General features: G+C 33.9%; 2 protein-coding genes across 2 annotated transcripts; one reads left to right on the top strand and one right to left on the bottom strand.

Annotated features, from left to right (window-relative positions):
- Positions 1–3,486: 3,486 nt before the first annotated feature.
- LOC131617290 (protein PHOSPHATE-INDUCED 1-like) lies at positions 3,487–4,648 on the bottom strand. The gene has a single exon (XM_058888606.1). It carries the CDS (start codon positions 4,545–4,547, stop codon positions 3,603–3,605), a length of 945 nt encoding a protein of 314 aa, XP_058744589.1. The 5' UTR covers positions 4,548–4,648; the 3' UTR covers positions 3,487–3,602.
- A 538-nt stretch (positions 4,649–5,186) lies between these two features.
- LOC131617289 (uncharacterized) lies at positions 5,187–9,396 on the top strand. Its single transcript, XM_058888605.1, has 5 exons — positions 5,187–5,528; positions 5,662–7,158; positions 7,236–8,300; positions 8,368–9,063; positions 9,142–9,396. Exons 2-5 carry the CDS (start codon positions 5,665–5,667, stop codon positions 9,352–9,354), a joined length of 3,468 nt encoding a protein of 1,155 aa, XP_058744588.1. The 5' UTR covers positions 5,187–5,528; positions 5,662–5,664; the 3' UTR covers positions 9,355–9,396.
- The last annotated feature ends 11,854 nt before the right edge of the window (positions 9,397–21,250 follow it).

Genomic DNA, 21,250 nt, shown 5'->3' with positions numbered 1-21,250 from the left:
TACTCTTTGCTACTAAAGTGATTGAATGACCTTTTGCAAACCTAAAACTAAAGTAACATTAACTCAAGACAAAATAGGCTATAGAACGGCGGTGATATCGCAATAATCCCTGTGGATACGATATAAACGAAAAGTACACCACAATACTCTTTCAACACCAGTCTCAGATCAATTTTGCTTCCTTAACGAAAGTGAGATGTCGCGGATTTGAACCCACACCCCTGCACTTGATATCCATGTACAACTACCTACTGAGCTGATTTAACGGGATAACGAAACATCATTTATGTTATAAAAATTTAAAAATACATTAATGATAAACATTCTTTTAATTTTCTATACAAAATCATTATTTTAAAAAAAGTATTAAGTTTTTTTTTAAATATTTTTTTAAAAACTCTTTTCCAAGCCCTCTCTTCTTTTCTCTTCCTAACTCACCAATGGGGAGAAGACTTGCTAACTTTGTTAATGTTAATGGTACCTTTGGTGTATTTCAAAGACAAATGAGTAATTAAAATAATATATTAGGTTGAGAGAGAAAAAAATATTAGAGAAATAGAGACAAAGACATAATGGCAGTGTTTTAAAAATCGGACCGGTCATCGAACCAGTGAGGGTACTGGGTCACTGGTTTATCGGTCGAACCACTGGGTCACTGGTCGAACCGCACGACCAAACCGGATTAAACCGGATAACTCGGTTGAATAGACCTGTCATTATATAGGTATAAAACCGGCCGAACCGGATGATTCAGTCTCTAAAAAAATATAACTAGCTTTTAAATTTTTTAAAAATATCATATCATAAATTCACAATTTCATAACTTAAATTCAAATTTTAAACAAAGGTATCACACATAACAAAATAGTAAAAAATTACAAAGTCTAATTACAACATAATCTAAACAAAGTCTAATTACAACATAATCTAATTGAATATTTTATAACAAAATAACTCAAATGTGTACAAAATTTAATTCAAAATAGGATCTCCTAAAAAGAAAATCAAATAAAATTCAATATGTTTATGCTATTTAAGAAAATTTATTAGCAAAAGATAACAAATGGACAATAAAGTTTTTAATTTGTCACTAACGAAAAAACGATGTGAGAATGCTATTTAAGTAATACACTACTAAATATATTTTAAAAAAAAAGTTTAAAAAAAAAGTTTAAAAGAAATGTTAAAAAAAATTTTTAAAAAAAAAAGTTTAAAAAAAAAACAAAAAAAAAAGCAATTAAACCGCCGGTTTTCCCGGTTTGATGGCATACCCGATCTGACTATTGAACCAGACCGGTTACCTAGCCGGTTCCCGGTTCGACCGGTTCGACCGTCCGGTCCGGTTTTTAAAACACTGCATAATAGGATTATTAAATAGTATTTTCGTCCCTATAAGTTAGCGTGTTTTTGAATTTAGTCCCTGTATTTTTTTTTGTCCAAGTCCCCATATGTCTATTTCTTGTTCACTTTGGTCCCTAACATTTGTTGGTAGGATTTGAACCATCCCTCTCTTACTTATAGCTTGCATGCCTATCCACTAAGCCACTTGTATTTATTCTCTAATATATGCAATGCATTTGTACATGATAGATATATGCAACAAATATTTATTTATATACCGTAATTATTGTTTTGATCTAAAAATTTTCTATATAAGCATCAATATACTTATTTATAAGCATTAGTATTAATTTTTGTTCTATATTTTATTCTAGCAGCAATATATTTGTTCTATATTTTGTTTATAAACAACAATATATTTGTTCTATATTTTGTTCTAATTATTGTTTTTGTAAGCAGCAAATTCTTTTATTTATAAGCAGCAATATATTTATTTATAAGTGCTGATATTAATTTTTATTTTGTTCTAAATAAATGATAATATACATGATTTATATATATTAAATAGTTTAAAACATTTTAATTATTATTTAACTATATTATTTTATTATTACAAATTAAAATATTTAATATTTCATATTTAGTATACTATTAATAATTTAATAGTTGAAATATTATGAAATAAGTATTAAATTTATAATTATTGAAATATTTAATAGTTGAGCTATTAAATAGTTAAAATATTTTATAAAAAGTTAAAATAATTATTAACTTATTTAATAAATATTTGAAATATTTAATAAATTAATTATTTGTCGTTAATATTTATCAACTATTAAAATACTATTTTGTATATATTTAATATGTCTAAAATATTAAATATTTGAATTATTTATTTTAATTTATTAAATATTTCACTTATTCAAATTGAAGACTAGTAAATACTAAATATTTGAAACATTACATAGTGGAATTAATATGAAATATTTAGTAAAATATTTGCAGTTATTTATTATATATATATATATATATATATATATATATATATATATATATATATATATATATATATATATATATATATATATATATATAATGTGCTGGTGTGGGCAGTAATAAATTATTATCTGTGCCCAATATCCATTAGCCATATTCATTTTATAATTTTTTTTTTTACTCTGTTATAAAACCTTTGACTAATTGCCACACCTTATCACATATATAACTAGGGCTGGAAATGAGTCGAGTTGAGTCGAACTCGCCTCAGCTCAGTTCGACTCGTTAAGAATTGATCGAATTCGAGTTCGAGCTCGAGTTCATGACGAACTTTTTTTTCAGCTCAAACTCGACTCGCTAAGAATTGACCGAGTTTGAGTTCGAGTTCGAGTTTATCTCGAACTTTTTTTCAGGTCAAACTTGACTTGTTAGAAGTTCACGAAAATCTCGATTCAGCTTGTTAGGTTTATCTTGTTAGGTTCAACTCGCTTATTTTACGAACTTAAAAGTAATTTTTTAAAGTCTATATATATATATATATATATATATATATATATATATATATATATATATATATATATATATATATATATATATATATATATATATATATATTTGACATCTTAAATTAATATTTTTTTAATTAAAAAATATAGAAATAAAATAAAAGTTATAAGATTAGAATTTATACGATGTTAATTTTATTTGTATAATTATTTGTAGAAATATTTTGCTCACTAGAGAATATAAATTATCAATTAAAATCGTTAGATTAAGATAAAATATGATACTAAGATTTAGAGCAAATATACAATCGAGTTAAAATATGATACTAAGATTTAGAGCAAATATACAATCGAGTTGACTCATGAACCTAACGAGTCGAACCATGTATAGTTTGAGTTTAGCTCATTTAGTTAACGAACTTAGTTTTTAGCTCATACTCAGCTCATTTGGTTCATGAACCTAGTTCAACGATTTAATTTTCGAATCGAATTTCGAACTATTTTCGAGTTAATTTGGTTCATTGTCAGCCCTATATATAACATATCTCAAGGAATATGGTAGAAATTGATGATAGGAAAAGGTAGGAATTTCACTAACGAATGTCCTGATGTGAGAAACTTATCAGGAAAATAGCCATGCCCATAATAAACTCAATTTATATTTCTATAATATTATTGACGTTATAACAAATGAATTGAATGAATGAACAAATAAAAGAATCTCTCAATGCCTAACAACTAAGAAAACCATGTATTTCATTATACTAACGTAGAACAAGCTGACGTTATAGGGTCAACAATGGCAGGCAACAAATACTTTCTTCCATTAACACCATTTGCATTGTAACTAGCACCACTTGTTTTGTCCACCAATACATCTCCTGCATAACCTGGATATGCCCCTTTTGCATAAACACCAGTACACGCTGAAGATGCTTCCAATGGAGCCTCTTTTGGTCCTTGATAATATCCATTTCCAAAAGGGTTTGTTACTGTTCCAGCTAAAAGACTAGCAACATTTATAACCATTCCATCGAGACCAACATCATTGTTTGGTGCAACCAATGGTGAACTTTGTGGACCGTAAATTGGTTGGTGAAATGGCCACGCACACTGACCAGCACATTGAGTTTCAGAGTTTCCAACCCAAATGTATGTGAATTTATGTTGTTTTCCATTCACCCGCCCACTGTTAGAAGAACCGTGTGTTCCACACCTACTTGAACAGAAACCATCAACTGCCACGTCGGCAGCTGTTAGAACAATGTTGATGGCGTTTTGTTGTTGTCCTTTGGATGCAAGTTTAATGATTTGGTTAGTTGAGAGAGACTTTCCTAATGAGTAATTCTCGTCGAGAATTTGAGCACCCAGGGAGAGAGCCAGATTAGCTGATTTCTTGTTGGTGAGGTGGTAGTATTTCTCAGTTGATTTCCACCATGTGGCAACGGATGGTTGTGATGTGGTTGTTTGTTTGGTAGAAGAGAGGGATGTTATGAAATCAGTGATGATGGCTCTTTGGGATGGTTTGAATTTTCCATACCAAATAAGGTTTATGGAGATTTTACCTGTTAGAAGAGGACCTTTGTGGTATTGAAATTTTAGAAGTTGTTGGTCTGATTCAGTGAGTTTTCTTGCTGAAATGAGATGAAGTAGAGAAATTGTGAGAATAAGAGTGAAGATCATGCTAATGTTAAGAGACGCCATTTGGGTTTTGTATTGAGAAAAAAAACGAAGTATGAAATATAAGAAAGATGTTGTGGGAAATGCTGTGAATTGAGTTGAGTTGAGATGATGGAAAAGTAAGATGGGGTTTTTGGTATATATAGTGAGAGTGCTGTGGAAGGAAGGTGGAAAGAAGGTGCAATTGGTGAAGTCATATTATGGTGGAGGGTGAGTGGTGGTACCAGCTAAGATTACGCGTTGTTATTCCAATTATGATTTTTGGCTCCCTTTAATGATAATCAAATTCATGTGTTTGGACGGCTAGGTGCCTACCAAGTATGGACAGAATTCATTATTTTTTAGTGTAGTCACGATAGGGACATGACTCGTTTAGATACGCGGGGACAGGGCATTGACAGCTAAGAAGAGGGTATAGAGTGGAACAAAACAACAAACTTTGGTTACGTTTGTAAAAGGATGCCCCTTTCTTTTGGGTGCATTGAATTGTGGTTGGTTTTACCTAATCCTTCATTCATACTCCATCCCTTGAGTAATTGATTTTTTAAAAAAATATTGTCTCAAAATGGATCATCATTTCAATCTTTAATTTTATTTTACTTTTTATGAAAAAAACAATACTTTTAGATTTCATTTTTTATGTTTATATATTCAAGGGTTAAATAAGTTTTTGGTCCCTATAAAATTACCAAATTTCGTTTTAAGTCCCTCTAAAATTTTCCTTCAAATTTCAGTCCCTACAAAATATTCCGTCTAAAGAAATGGTCCCTGACGTTAAAAGCCACTAACGGCTGCTGATGTGTCAAGACAGGTGGAATTTTTTTAAACCATTTTTTAATTGTTTTAATCCAGCCTTATCTTTAAGATGATCTTCTTCTTCTGGTCCCTCCTCTTTCTCTAATCTTCATCGTGGTCCCTCTTCTCTCATCCATTCTTGTCCCTTTCACTCAAGTGGTCCCAACAACGACAACTCCTGCTCCTGCTCCGGTCCCAAAAAACGACAAGGTAAGTCCCACTTTCTGATTCTATTGTTTAATAATTGCGACATTTCTGTCTTGAAACTTGTTTAGGGTTGTGCGTTCCTTGCATGCAGTATTTAGGGTTCTATTTTTGTCTGATATACCATTGAAATGTGTAGGGAATGGGGTTATTTAAGGTTGTCTTTTTTACCAATGGCAAATTTGTAAGAGATGAAGGGGTATCATATGAAGGGGGCGATGTTTTTGCTATAGCTGGTCAGGACCCAGATTTCTGGTCATATTTTGAAGCATGTGATTTACTTAAGTCTTTGGATGCTTCATTTATAAAGGAAGATGTGAAAATGTGGTGGAAGTCCGAACATGGCTCACTTGAAAATGATCTAAAACCACTTGTTAATGATGAGGATGCAACATTGTTAGCTATGTGTGCTGAGGAAACAAAGTCTGATATTGAGATATATACTGAGCCAAAAGACAATGTTAATTCAGAAGATAGTGAAGATAGTGAATCAAGTGAAGACTCTTTGGATGGCATACATTTTGAAGATAGTGAAGAGGAGAGGATGAATGATAATGATGAAGATGTAGGTGAAGAGATCAACAATTCTGGTGCAGGTGGAGTGGAAGATGGTGCAGGTGGAGTAGAAGATGGTGCAGGTGGAATAGAAAATGGTGCAGGTGGAACAGAAAGTGGTGCAGGTGGTATACATACAGGAATGATGACAGCAGAGATGGAAAGGGAACACATAATTGATGATGACTACTTAACAGATGAGCTTGATAGTGGGGCAGATGATGATAGTGATGGTGGTAGGCCTTCAATGGTAAAGTTTAGGGATGATGAAAAACTTAGAAAGGAATTTAAGTTCAAGGTTGGAATGGAATTTTCATCTCTGAAGCAATTTAAAAAGGCTGTACTGGAACACAATGTGTTGAATGGGAGGGAAGTTAAGTTTGCCAAGAATGATGGGGAAAGGTGCAGGGTTATTTGTAAGGATAAACAACAATGTGGTTACACTGTTTTATGCAGTAGAGTGTTGAGAACTGAATCATTCAGGATTAAGACTTTAATTCAGAAGCACAAATGTGGAAGGAAGTTCTTCAACAAGAATGCTAATGCTGATTGGGTGTCTAGAATAATTGTGGACAAGTTGAAGAACAATTCAGGTATGAAATTGAATGAGATTGTTTCTGATGTTAGATTGAGGTTTGCCACAGAAATTACTGGATGTAGGGCTTTCAAAGCAAGGCAAATAGCTAGAAGGGTTGTTGAAGGTGACTCAGCCAAGCAGTACACTATGTTATGGTCATATGGAGCTGAATTGAGAAGGGCATGTATAGGTAATACATTTAAGTTGAACATTTCTGGTTTGCCACCTAAGTTTGAAAGGTGCTACATGTGCTTTGATGGTACAAAGAGAGCATTCAAGAATGGTTGTAGACCTTTCATAGGATTGGATGGTTGTCACTTAAAGAACAAATATGGTGGAATATTGTTGATAGCTGTCAGTAGGGATGCTAATGATCAGTATCTTCCACTTGCCTTTGGTGTTGTGGAGACTGAGTGTAGAGACTCTTGGAGCTGGTTTATGAGGTTGCTTCTTGAAGACATAGGTTCTGATAATAGGTGTTGCTTCATTTCTGATCAGCAAAAGGTGTTATTTGTTAATCTTTATTTCCTTATATGTGATTATATGTGATTTTAAGTATTAACTTAGGTCTTTATATGCAGGGATTGGTGAATGTATTTGAGGAAGACTATCCTGAATTTGAGCACAGGTTTTGCTTAAGACATTTGTATGCTAACTTCAAGAAGAAGTTTGGGGGTGGTACACTCTATAGAGATCTAATAATGGCTGCAGCAAAGGCAACCTATTTTGAAGACCATGAGGCTAAGATGAATCAAATTAAAGAGGCAAATCCAGATGCCTATGAATGGATGAATGCTATTCCCAAGAATAAGTGGTGTAAGCATGCCTTTCCCTTCTACTCTAAGTGTGATGTTCTTATGAACAACCTAAGTGAATCTTTTAATGCTACTATTTTGATGCAAAGGGATAAACCTATACTAACCATGTTTGAATGGATTAGGAACTATCTAATGGGTAGGTTTGCCACTCTTAGGGAGAAGGTAGAGAATTACAAAGGAGTGATTATGTCTAAGCCACTTAGAAGGTTAGATAGGGAGATAGAAAAAAGTGCTAGTTGGCTGCCCACTTATGCAGGTAGATTAACATTTCAGGCTACTCATGTAATGTTCACAGATAGTTTTGTTGTGGACTTGGCAAAACATACATGTTCTTGTAATTTTTGGGACTTGGTAGGGATCCCATGTAGACATGCTGTTGCAGCCATTCATAGGAAGGTAGATAACCCCATTAACTATGTACACAAGTGTTATCATAAGTCTACCTATGTAACATGTTACAATGAAGTTATCAGTCCTATTAATGGCCAAAACAAATGGCCAAAGACCACTGACCCTGAAATCTTGCCACCTAGTTATAAGAGAGGCCCTGGCAGACCAAAGAAATTGAGAAGAAGAGAGGCTGATGAAGAAAGTCAAACAAGGTGGCAAAGGACTAACACAAGTCATAGGTGCAAGATTTGCTTTGAATATGGACATAACAAAAGGACTTGTAAGAAAAACAAACAGCTAGCAGTTATTGTTGGTGAAGTACCAAGAGATGTACCAAGAGATGTATCAAGAGATGTACCAACAGATGTACCAACAGGTGTTGCACCCACCCAAGGAAGCCAAACACCTAATGTGGGAACTTCTGGAGTCAAAAAAAGGGTAAGTAATTGAACTAAATTGGTTACAGTTATTTTGGTTGATTTTCTTACAATTACATTGGTTGCAGGCTTCTGTGCAAATAGGAGGGAAATCAAAGAAGTCAAAGTCTACTGCAAATGTAGGAGGGAAATCAAAGAAGTCAAAGTCTACTGCAAATGTAGGAGGGAAATCAAAGAAGTCAAAGGCTTCTGTGCAAACTAATGATGTGCCACAACATGAAGCTGTAAGTGAGAATCAGGCTGAAGATGTGCAAGCTGGAGATGTGCCTCATAGCAACGAGAATCAAGCTGAATATGTGCCTCATAGCAATGAGAATCAAGCTGAAGGTGTGCAAATTAATGATGTGCAATCTAATGATGTGCCTGCTAATGATGTGCCTGCTAATGATGTGCCTCATACCAATGAAGCTGTAAGTGAGAATCAAGCTAATGGTGTGCCTCATACCAATGAAGATGTGCCTGCTAATGATGTGCCTCATACCAATGAAGATGTGCCTCATTCACAAAACACTGTCAGTTCAGCTGAGGCAATGAAAAGGTATTGTGGAATTGATCCTGATGAATTGGAGGCCTTGTTAGATGATGAGGAAATACTTGACATTGCACCATTGAGAATTGATACTAGTCCTGTCAAGAGTAAAAGACCTGGTCCCAAGACCTTTATTGGGAAATGCCCCAAGGTTCCAAAAACTGTCAAACCATCCATTGCTCCAAAGGTGTCAAAAGCTGCCAACAAGCCAACTATGTCAACTATGAGTGACCCTGTAAGTTTGTAACAAACATTGATGTACCTTGGCATGCTGTGTTTATAAACCATTGTTAACTGTTTTTTGTCTTAACAGGTAAAGGTAATGATATCACCAAGGAAAAAGTCCAATCTTGCTGCATCTCCAATTAGAAAGAGTGATAGGCTAAGGACTTTGAAGGCAAAAAATATACCGGGGCCTGGAAGGGATCAAAATGATCCACTTGAAATTCCTGATGAAGACACTACTGTGAGCAGTGCTAGTGGGAGCAAGCCATGGGCTGACATCCAAAAGAGCATGACTCAGTGATCCATAATTGTCCTACTGTTTTGTTATTTACTTTGAAACATTTGTGTGATGTATGATGAACCACTTTTGGAAGTATCTCTTTTGTGTTGAACTGAATCTAAGATGTATTATGAAGATGTATTATGAATCACTTTTGGATGTATCTCTTTTGTTTTGTACTGAATCTAAGAGCTTTGGTTTTATCAGTTGCTTTGGTTTTTATCAGTTGCTTTGGTTTTTATCAGTTGCTTTGGTTTTGTATCAGTTGCTTTGGTATTATGAACCATTTTATCAGTTGCTTTGGTTTTTCATTTATGTGTATCATAACAAACAAAATTGAAACAAGAACTACATTGTATTTCATTAAACCAGAACATCAAACAAGAACATCAAACAAATACATCAAACAATGAACATAACCAAACTACAATATTTTTCCAAACATAAAATCCAAACATAACCAAACATAACCAGACTACATTATTTCACAAGCCTAAACAACTCAGTAATTACACTTGAACACAAAATACAAATTAATCATACAGGACACAACAAGAACCAACATCTTTATTTTTCCATGATATTCCAATATTTTCAACTTGGCCTTTAAGTTCTTGTTCTTCTTCCTTGCATCCTCATACAATGACTTCATATATCCCACAGATTCCATGACATCAAACTCTGAATTCCTAATGGTAAGATCTTCATTTCCAGATTTTTCACCAACATCTTCAGCCCATATGAATAGATTACAAGTATCAGCATTCTTCCAGTAAGGACATCTCCAAAACAACCTCCCCTTATTTGCTCCATTGTTACATTGATACATCACCATCCGAGCTTGACACCCACAAAACCTACCACCAAATCGCGATTTCACTGAAACAGACGACATAGGTCACGATGGACGAAGAATAACTTGAAGGAATGAACGAAGAAGAAGCACAAAGTGACACTGATATAGGAAGTAGGGCAAAAGAAGAAGAGGAACAATGGAGGCAGAAGATGAAGAAGAGGAATTAGGGCAAAGGATTTGCAAAGGAATGACACTGTGTTGTCCCTTTAATAACACGCTGGATTAAAACAATTAAAAAATGGTTTAAAAAAATTCCACCTGTCTTGACACATCAGCAGCCGTTAGTGGCTTTTAACGTCAGGGACCATTTCTTTAGACGGAATATTTTGTAGGGACTGAATTTTGAGGGAAAATTTTAGAGGGACTTAAAACGAAATTTGGTAATTTTATAGGGACCAAAAACTTATTTAACCCTATATTCAAACTATTATAATGCTTTTAAACATTTCATCCTTAGTGATCTTGTATTTAGGAAGGGGTTGTGGACTAACATAAGATTTAACATGATGAAGTAGAGTTTAAATATGGATTATCTTATAATCCGAATTCGGATAGTAGAACTTGTTACCCGAGTCTCACAGAAATACTTTTTAAGCATTTTTTTTCCACAAACCGCTCTTATATGATCGCAATTCGTATTATTCCAGACTTATTAAAGAAGGAAAGTTATTCTTAATCAAAATTCTAACATGTCATACTTGAAAGCGGGCCGTCGTTGATTCATGTTTTCTGAAAAATAATATATTTTTATCCTATTTTTTATTTTTTATAGAGAAGTCAATGGGAATATATTCTTACGAAGATAAATAGATTGAGATCAAATTCAAAACAATTGTTAACTTTAGAATTTTAACTTAATAATTAAAATTATGTAATTAAATGTCATACCAGTTATATCTTTATGGGGTACACAAAATATAGTCTCACTTGGCTACTTACACATGTAATGCATGAGATTTTCCTTCATTGTATGGCAAATGATGCCCCATGTTTGACTTGTTAGTTTCTACATCTCGACAAGTTTTGTTGACTTCATCCATGTATGTGCAACTTTGTAGCTTTTGACTCCACAATCTTTGCCCTTTTAGGTTAATGGTGTTGTTATAAACATGAGACACGTCTGTAGCGGGGAAATTTGAGATCGAAGCCAATAAATTGACTCGACTCATTATTTCAGTGAAAATCGTCACCGCGCTTTATTGTTGCCAAAGGAAAAGGGAAAAGAACAAAAAAACCCAAAGTTTGTTTTTAAAATAAAAAGAAGAGATCTTAGGTACGGGTGTTGATTATACAAGGGAAAGGTTTTAAGCACCCTCGTATCTGTGGTACTCTACAGGAACCTTTTTGAAAATCGGTGTCGTGTGTGGAAAAGAAAGGTTTGTTTGATTTTAAAAAAAAATAAGCTCCGCAAGACATTAAGCCTTGTGCCTGCATGCCTCCTCGGTGCAATGGAGAGGTCAGAGCTAATGTAGTTCCGCTTAAAAAGGAAAAGGTTTTTTAAAAAAGAAATAAACACTTTATCGTCGTTAGAGAGAATACTCAGCCATTGATCTTGAGCATGAGAACAAATAGATTCTTGCATCACAAATAAAAGAAGGGCTCCAACTCTGATGAAAATCAACGAGTATGCCAATAGCTCTCTCACGTGGAAAAGATCCCATTATATCAATCAATTTCAAAATCGTGGGGTATCGCAACTCACTACAACAACTAATCATGTCTAAACTTTGAAAGAATGGCCACTAAGGACAAAATATATTTTTAAAGAAAGACATAAAAAAAGGTTGCAAACATAGGAAGATTTTGGAAAAAGGAAGAAGATTTTGAAAATCTAAGAAGGGGAGGAGATGAAGAGGCTATCCTAGAGCATAAAATAAAATCTAAGGAAAAGAACAGTCTAACCAAAATAAGAAGTCAACTCTTGACATTAAGAGTCAATGTAGATTTCCCATCCTTTGGACTACCAACACTAAACCAACGCATTATCACTTGGGGATCCAGATGAACTTATTATCTTTAGCACCACTTTGCATTAGTCACATTAAAATTCTGACGAAAATTGGGCAGCGTAACGACTGTCTTTGGGTAAAATCCTTATCACGACGCCTTGGAATTAACCATCAAGGGCTTTCGACGGAATACCTGCACACAAAAACAGACAACAATCCAATGGCAGACAGAATAACAGACGGAATAACAACAGAGTAACAGGGTTCAGAGGTACTAAGTCCAACAAGTCCAAGTCTCCAAAATGCTCGGGATAGTAACCAATAGTCCATAAGGCCTTAGGTGTTTTTTTTTATGATTTTAAGTTGTTTATTAGTGTTTTAGCACAAAAAATAGAGTATGGCCAAAATGGTCAATAAGAAAATAACGAAAATAAAACGTCCAATTAGACAAAGAGAAAATAGCGGAAACATAAACAAAGCGTCCAAATGGACAAAGAGAAAATAGCAGAAACATAAACATGATGAATGATAAAATAAAGCATAAAGCGAGAAATATAAAGGACAATATAATAAAGTGTGGAAATTAAAGTTAATTGTTAGTTGTTAAAGATGACCATCTTGAAACTTGTCAAGTATATCATCAAAATGTTAGTAATGAAGATCGATGGTGAGTGAAGGATATTCTCAGATTTAAATTTAATGGAAATTTATCAGAAGCTTGATAAAATCATAGCGACTACACAACAAACTTCCATAAGTCGTAAATCAACCACATAAAATTCTCTTCCATATTTGATCTTTTTATTCGGGACACAAAATGTTACGCTATGTTAAGCAAATCGCCAAGTGATTTATGTAGAAATCACCCTACAACGAGGCCGGTCAACAATTTATGTGCTAATGCATGCGAGAGGAGTGATATATAAACCACTCTCCGAAAGCAATACTGCACGAAAAGAAAATAGGTAGCGATCTCGTCTTTACCAAGAATCCATAAGAATTATCAAGGTATCAAAGACTTTTATTAATCAAAATAAAAAAAGGGAAGTAAAAGATGGAACCACATTCAAAAGCTCCTTCCATCTCTAAGTTCAATCACTTAATATTGCGGATTCGGATTTTCATCTTATCGACACCCTAAGTCCATTGACATTAGAGAGGAATTAGGCCTCTATAATTTGTGATTCAAAGAAAATATCAAAAGAATGGAGTAGGAGAAGAATTAGAACCAAAAACAAGTTTAAAAAATGGAAAAAAGCAAAATGCTGCCAGGAAATTGATTTACCTCTGCAGGAAATCATTTTTCCCGAGTCTGGGAAGCAATTTACCTCTGTAGAAAATCGATTTCCTGCGTGCAGTTTTCAGATCTGGCGCAAAAAAAAGAGTGGAAATCGATTCCCCTCTGTAGGAAATCGATTTCCAACGCGCAGTTTTAAAAAAAAAAGCAAATAGGAAAAACGCAAACACCTTATAATCTCATATATCAATGTGCACAAATTTTCCATCAATTTTCACCAAATAGGACCAATATAGCACCAACGGTGCATCACACACAAACAATAATAGATCACATCTTTGATTATGGAATGGATTAAGAGAATTACCACTTCTTTCACAAAATTTGAGTCTACTTGAAGAATAAAACCACAAATGCTTTGATCTTCCCCAATTGATGATGAACAAAAAAAGAAAAGAGTGAAATGATGAAGGTTTAGTTCAAAATTAGCATGATTCTAGGTGAATCTTACTAATTCTATAAAAATGAACTTTGGGTGAGAGGTTTGGAAAGGATGGGAAGTGAAAATGCAAGAGTTTCTTTGGCTCTCAAAGCTTGTCAAATGAGGAGGTAGAGACCTCTATTTATAGAATTGGAGGTGGAAGTGTGGGCAATTTGGTCATTGTTCATTTGGTAATTAACTTGTGTTTAATTGGTAAAATAGGGTTAAAATGAGGTTAATGAGAGAAATTAATTTTGTGGTGAGGTGGAATATTGGTAAATGACAAAGAATAATCAAGGAAAATTGATTGGTGCCCAAATGATGTCATGCTTCCCTTTTTTTTTTCAAATTTCGTCCCAGGAATTTGATTTCCTATATCGATAAATCGATTTCCACATCAAAATTTTCAAAAAATTCTTTTCTTGCTTGATTCTTGCTCGATCTTCTACTTGTAAAACACAAACACAAGAAACAAAATGCATATTTTTGGATTTTGGTTAGTATAAAACAAGTTAAACAAATATGGGTGCTTGATGGTTCCCCTCAGAGGTAAAATAAGCACCATACTAAAGACGGATTTTCAAGATGGAACTCTTGACTAATGATTGAGATGCAAATGATGTATGATCTTAGTGTCAAAAATTGGGGTATGACAACGACCATAAATTTTGATTTTCAATCATATTGTGTTGAATCTAATATGGAATTTCATGATATATTTATACAATTAACAAATGTGTTATCAAATTGGGAAAATTTAGGCGAGAGTTAGATTTCTTAACTACTTTAGACAACATTGTACTTGCTAAGAGTACAATGAGAGAAAAATCCTTGTTGTATAGGGTTTTCTACAGGTTTTTAGGTTTATCGAGTGTGGAGAAAGCCTGCACATGTATGGTTGTGGATAGCTCAATACTTGGTTTTTGTGTGAGACCTTGGATCCTTTTCTGTTGATGCGGTAAAGCGGCAAGCAAAAAGTAATAGGTATATTATTACCGGGTAATATAAGTTATATCATATCGTCTCCACATGAATTAATGAGAGGGAAAAACTACCGTTCAACATTTTCAATCCTTCTAAGTTTGGTTTTGGGTGCGAAAGGTAAAATGCGAGAAAAGTAAATAAATTAAATAAATAATCTTATGTAGTTCAAAAGAATTCAGTCTAGAATCGTATTTCAATCTACCCGTCGAATACTTGAATCTGAAAATCTATCGCACAACATCTACAGTACGCATCAAAATCACCAAGCGTCGTTCGAGACGTGCCACATCAGTATCCATTTCTGCAACACCAACGAGAGTTCAACCGTATTGCTCACATCTGCGATTTCTCCACCGACACAAACAACACGGAGGCATTAAACTCTGATACCCATTAAGAATAATAGCCCTAAATCTATGCCTAGATGTTAGAAACTAATAGATATCATTCATAATCACGATTCCCGATGTCTATTTCTACAACAACACAAACTCGAAGCATTTAAGCAAAAAAAGATCAAAAACAACATCAATAATAATTTGTAAAGCAAATATATATACGATCCCAAGATCGACAAATGTACATACAAGAGGAGAAAAATTTACATACAACACCCACCATTGGAATGGGTCATAGGGAAGAAAAAGAACAAGCGGAAACTTCTCATGTTGTCGGCCCAATCGGAGAACACCCGAGTTCAATTGACATGATGAGACACCCAATGATGTTGCTTGAACCTCTAAACTACAAATAATGGATCAGAGCTCAACTTTGTCAAAGAAGAGATGATAAAAAACCTAAAAAATATATTCTAAGCTATTTATACAAAATCTAAAAACACAGAGCGCGCGATGCGCACTCTCACTTATGTACTAAACTGCCATAGCGCGCGATCCGCCCTCAAGACTGCGTAACGCGCCCTCTGGACTGCCAAAATTTATTATTTTTCTCCTAGGCCGCACGATGCACCCTCTGTGTGTGCAACACGCCCACACCAGAACTTATTTTCTTCCAAAAACGCACGTTTGAAGTCGTGTCTTCAACATTTTATTGCTCATGCTCCAAATACGCAACAATACCTACAAAAGACATAAAAACTATCAAACGATACACAATTACACACAAAGCGGGGAATTATTCAAACGATATTAACAAAAAGTATCGATAAGTGCCACAATTTACATACACAAAATAACTACATTTCGGCACTTATCACTTTCCCTATTTAGGAAGTGAAGTATATATAGAAGGCTTCTTGGGCCTGACCTGAACGACCAAAAGGGTGGTTTATCGGTCTTTTTGGTTAACAACGTGGGAATGTGGGGAAGACTTGATTATTCCTTGGATAGTGGGAGTCGATTTCCCCCAATGAATCATTCCTTCATTCGATTAGTGGTGGGACACCTCAATAGCAACAAGATGAAAGAATGGGTCTCCTCAGACAAGCCCAGTTGGGAGGCATATCACCAAATTATTGGGTGACATCTTTCCATCTGTCACCAAATTATTGTGGATTCATGTGCTTGCATGCATAATCAATAAGTGGTCCAAGATGATAGCAAGATCCAAGAAGCAATTGCTTAACTTTGACGATAACATGACTTTGATGATGACAACACTTGAAGCTGCAACAACACTTAAATTGGTTTTGATGCTAAAAACACATGAAGACAAACAATTACTAAAGCTCGCTGAAACTCTCAAAGATGCACAAGGTGTTTGATCAAGATCTATTTATCCTTTCGAATCAAACTAAAGATAGCTAAAATGAAGAATTATGGTTTATGATCACCTTATAACTCTCTGATGATAGTGATCAACTTGAAGTTATCTCAAGTCTTGCAAAATAGTATGGCTAATCATATACACACTCAAAACATAGAGAGGCCTTTCACTTTTTGATTAAAATAATCAAAAAATATTATTGGAGCCTAGCTAGTTGATAGGGGACTAACAGCTTTATTAGGACAATTTTTAGAACGGTTTAATTGATTAGATACATGCCTTAATCGATTAGATATGCCTAAATGAGTATATAATTCTGAAAGTCTCTTATGTCGGGTGAGAATATGGACAATAAATGGTCTAGAGGGGGATCATCAGACCTCCCAAGTTAAAAAATTGGTTTGAAAATAAATCTAAAGTGTTTTTATAAGAGTTTCTAAACCAAAAGTGATTTTGCATGACGGATTAGCATTAAATAGATTATTCTGGTCGATAAGAAGTTAAACGATTATCCTTAACCATCTCACAACACAATCAAGACACACACTTGAATTAAACCAAGTGTACAAACTATAACGTATTGACTAATTGATCAATTACTAAATAGTGTTATATTACAATCACAAATACAAATAAGATTCTACAACCACAGTTTTCAGGTTTAATCGACACTAAGACAAAATTGAATTACCAATTCTAACAAAATCTACACTTTTGCAATTAATCGCTACCAAGAGTGAAATCCTATGCAATTCTAGAAAGCAATAAAGAACAACCTAATCCCGCTATCAACTACAAAATTAAATGAGAGAGAGAGAGAATAGAGTACACCAGGATTTATAGTGGCTTGGCACGTCCATCCTCGCTTTGTAATCCACTCTCCAATGATTTCTCATTAAGAATTTGTTGGTCTTCCAATAATATTTGTGACAAAATTGCACGAGTTCATAGAATCAATTATTCGAAATAAATGCTGAAAAATAAATTTCTTCTTTCTGGATATTTGAATTATGCACAGCTCCCCGACCTGAACTCTATGCGAAATCTTTACTCAAATTCGCTTCTTGAATCTTCCATTCCCAACAACCTACTCCTAAATCTTCATATACGAAAATTTCCATACAATTCCAGTGGTATCTTGAGCGTTCGTCTGTTTGAAGATTGAGAAGAACTCCTATCCAATTTGTAAGCTTCCATACAACACTACCAAGGTCAACTTGAAGAGAAGAACATCCTTCTTTTCCATTGGAATTCTCAAAACCAGCCACAATAGTACATACTCTTGCAAGCCTCTGAAATCTTAATCAAACCTTCAAAGAAACGTTAAATTAAAAAATGAATCTCCTTAACAACCATGAATCTTCAAAGATAATATTCATATCCATGCAATAATGAAAAAAGAATGGGGGTAGAATAATAAAGAAATCATTTGCAAGTGTTCACAAAAGATTTAATACTCTTTTGAAAATTGAATGAACAAGTGCTTTGTAAGTTTACAAATCAATTATGGAGGAATGTGTTTTTTAAAATTTTGAATGATTTGAGAGTAAAAATGATTTATAGGTGTTAGAGATGAAGCACAAAAAGTAGTTTAAAAAAATCATGTTTGATTTGAGTGATGAACACTTGTGTGATTTGAGTCAACTGGAACAGTAATGTGGAACAAGATTTACACTTTACTAGAAACCAGTTTTGCTATGATTTGAGCCAACTGTATATTGTGATTCGATTCATACAATTTGTTATTTGAGTCATGAAGAAGCCATGATTTGACTCAATCAAGGAAGGTGCTAGCGGAAGTTTCATGATTCAATTCATGTGTAAATTGTGATTCGAGCCACAGAGTTACATGATTTGAATCATGTGGAATTATGATTCGGCTCACAGACTCATAAGCAAGCCCCTCAACTTATCCGCTTATCAGAAAGAGAAGGGACCTACTACCTACAGGCAGAGACAAGACAGCAAACTTATGGGCACCTTTTTGTAAGTCATATCTATTCTTTGCTCGTGAAGTCTGCGAAGCGAGCCTTCACTGGGGAGATAGCGACCTCTTCAAATCCACTACTACTACGTGTACTCAATCAAGTACAAGTAAACAATTCATGTTTTCCATGTATTTGATTTGATTTGACTCATAGGATGTGGGATTCGAATCACACACCTAAATTCACAATTTTGAAGTTTTTTAAATTGATTTGAGATTCTACTTATGATATGATTTGAACCAATCTCAAATATGATTCTTTCTCCAAAAACTCGACTAATTGACTTAAACATAATATTCATAAACATGAACAGTTTGAATTATGCTTACTAAAAATACGGATCCAAAACTTGACCCAAAAATGTGCAATTGAAAGGGAGACCCAATGATATAAGACTAGAGGAAAAATAAAGCTTAAGAAACAAGAAAAAAAATCATATAATGGTCTCCTTGTTATTGTATCAGAGCCATGCAACTTCAGTCTCTCCATTTTTTATGCTTATCGAGTTTTCACTTAGAACTGAGTCGACTTCAAGCAAAAAAAATGTGGCCAATGCTTTCCTTCAATTGCTTGTGTGCTCCCCTTGAAACATTGCATAATACAAAACAACACATAACACATAAAACAAATTTATAATCATATTATAACTTCTCCCCTTTTGACAAGATCAAAAAGAGATAGGTGCTAATGAGCCTAAATGCAAAATAAATTTATAAAATAAATATAGTTAATTTTGGAGAAAAAAGATTGAGCTAAGATATGATTGCATAAGTGTGTTTCAAATGAAAAAGAAAATTTAAAAAGGATGAAGATTTGGTTTTAAGATGATGTGATTAAAGAAATGGTTGTGAGATGAAGATAAAGTTTGATAAGTATTTGAGATAGTATGCAGTTCCTCTATATTTTACATAAATATCTTTGTGGTGTATATATATATATATATATATATATATATATATATATATATATATATATATATATGAATGGTTATTTGATGCATATTTTAAATATCATTAAACTATGCATATGATTACTCTCTATTTATGTTATGTAGCTTTTATCCATTGCATCCTTTTTATAAATTTAAATCTATAATATTGAAATAAGGGACTTGCAGGTCCATCGGGCCACACGGCCTATTAGAAGCTGAGTTGGATTCTGTTATACCCCAAAATTTGCCCGCATCTTTTTGAGAAAGAAGGAAACAGACTTCTGTCTAAAAATTGGGAGTTTCATATAATCTTGGATTTTATTTCATAAATATCCTGATTTCATGAATACTCGATTTTTAGAATTTTTCTTATACGGTATTTTGGTTCGTTGTTGAATTTATTCTTAAGCAAACGCCAATTATTGTTTATCACTTCACACACGCTGTTTATTTGAGATTTATTTTCAGATAAATAGTACTGACGCAATTGGTACAGAATTAAATTTTTGCAGGCGCAAAGTCCGGGGATTCAGACTGTACTGTCAGTTGACAATCAAACCCGTTGACAGTGCAATTCTCCGTGTTTTGTACCATCAATCAAATCAATCTTTTGCATTTCAAAATTCCAAGATTTTTGTTCTAGAAGTCTTCTGAATATCACATGATCAACAGAAACTCAGCATTGCACAAAAATCAGGTACGCTCAACTGTCTCCTACATGAACAGTCCTTAACTAGGGTTTTTGTTTTTTTTCAGGAGAACAAGTTTTTTGAGACCTCAAATGAATTTCATGGATCTCCATATATCTCAAAGTACCACCATACAAATTTTCAAACTTCAAATCGCTCAGACGCACAGTCAGCAGCTCAAACAGTCAACAGACGACCAGTTTGACCGAAAAGTCAACAGACAGTCAAAAATGAAATTTTTTGTCAACATCCATATTTTGTCAAAATATTCATCATTTGATCATTGGTTGATCATAATTCATCAAGGAAAGATCAAAAATCAACAAAACCCTAAGTTTCAAAATTAGGGTTTTCTCCTAAAAAGTCAACTGAACTTTGACCGGCCATAACTCTCTCATCATTCATCCAAAAAATTCCAACCAAAGCTCATTTTGAAGGAAATTCAATTATCTTTCAAATGCATTTGGTCCCATGGTGATTGGATTCACCATTTGAAAAATATGAGCTTAGACATTACAGGTCATTTTCAAAGTCAACAAAAAGTGGTGTTTTGTCAAAGGCCATAACATCAAGATAACTTCTCCAAATGAAAAAAAGTTTCCAAAGTGGCTTGTAAGGACATCTTTAGGTTTCTAAAAAGTACAAGAACTCCTTCATATGATAAAAATTGAGGGATTTATGCCTTGTTGAAGTTGGCTATTTTTTTTGGGAAAATGCATGAAATCAACATTGATCAAAAATGTTTTTTTTCCAAAAGGGGCCAAGTTTCCATGATCCAAACATGTTCCCAATAATGTGAAGGGCCTCCCACGACCAACCTAAGGCCCATAACATTTTATTTCTTTTTTTGGTTTAATTTTATTTCATTTAAAATTAAATTGAAAAAGAAATGGTGAAAGATAATGTTATGTAGCTTTGTTCTTAAGCATGAGTCACCAAGAATCATTCAAAGCTCTGCAGCATGAAGGTACAACAGGCCTAGGGCAAGAGAGTGAAGAAAAGTCAAGCCATGGTTGCTTGAATTCAAAGCTACATATTATTAAAAAAGGTCAAAAATTCAAAGGCACTTAATGCTTG

Source organism: Vicia villosa, linkage group LG7 (assembly GCF_029867415.1).
Source record: "Vicia villosa cultivar HV-30 ecotype Madison, WI linkage group LG7, Vvil1.0, whole genome shotgun sequence".
Taxonomy (NCBI): domain Eukaryota; kingdom Viridiplantae; phylum Streptophyta; class Magnoliopsida; order Fabales; family Fabaceae; genus Vicia; species Vicia villosa.
Note: the sequence above shows the minus strand (reverse complement) of the source record. Positions and strands in the feature narration are given on the sequence as shown.

Coding starts and splice junctions, on each gene's coding strand:
- LOC131617290 (XM_058888606.1), bottom strand. CDS start 4,547: ATGGCGTCTCTTAACATTAGCATGATCTTCACTCTTATTCTCACAATT.
- LOC131617289 (XM_058888605.1), top strand. CDS start 5,665: ATGGGGTTATTTAAGGTTGTCTTTTTTACCAATGGCAAATTTGTAAGA. Junction 7,159..7,235: donor TCATTTCTGATCAGCAAAAG/GTGTTATTTGTT, acceptor CTTTATATGCAG/GGATTGGTGAATGTATTTGA. Junction 9,064..9,141: donor TGTCAACTATGAGTGACCCT/GTAAGTTTGTAA, acceptor TTGTCTTAACAG/GTAAAGGTAATGATATCACC.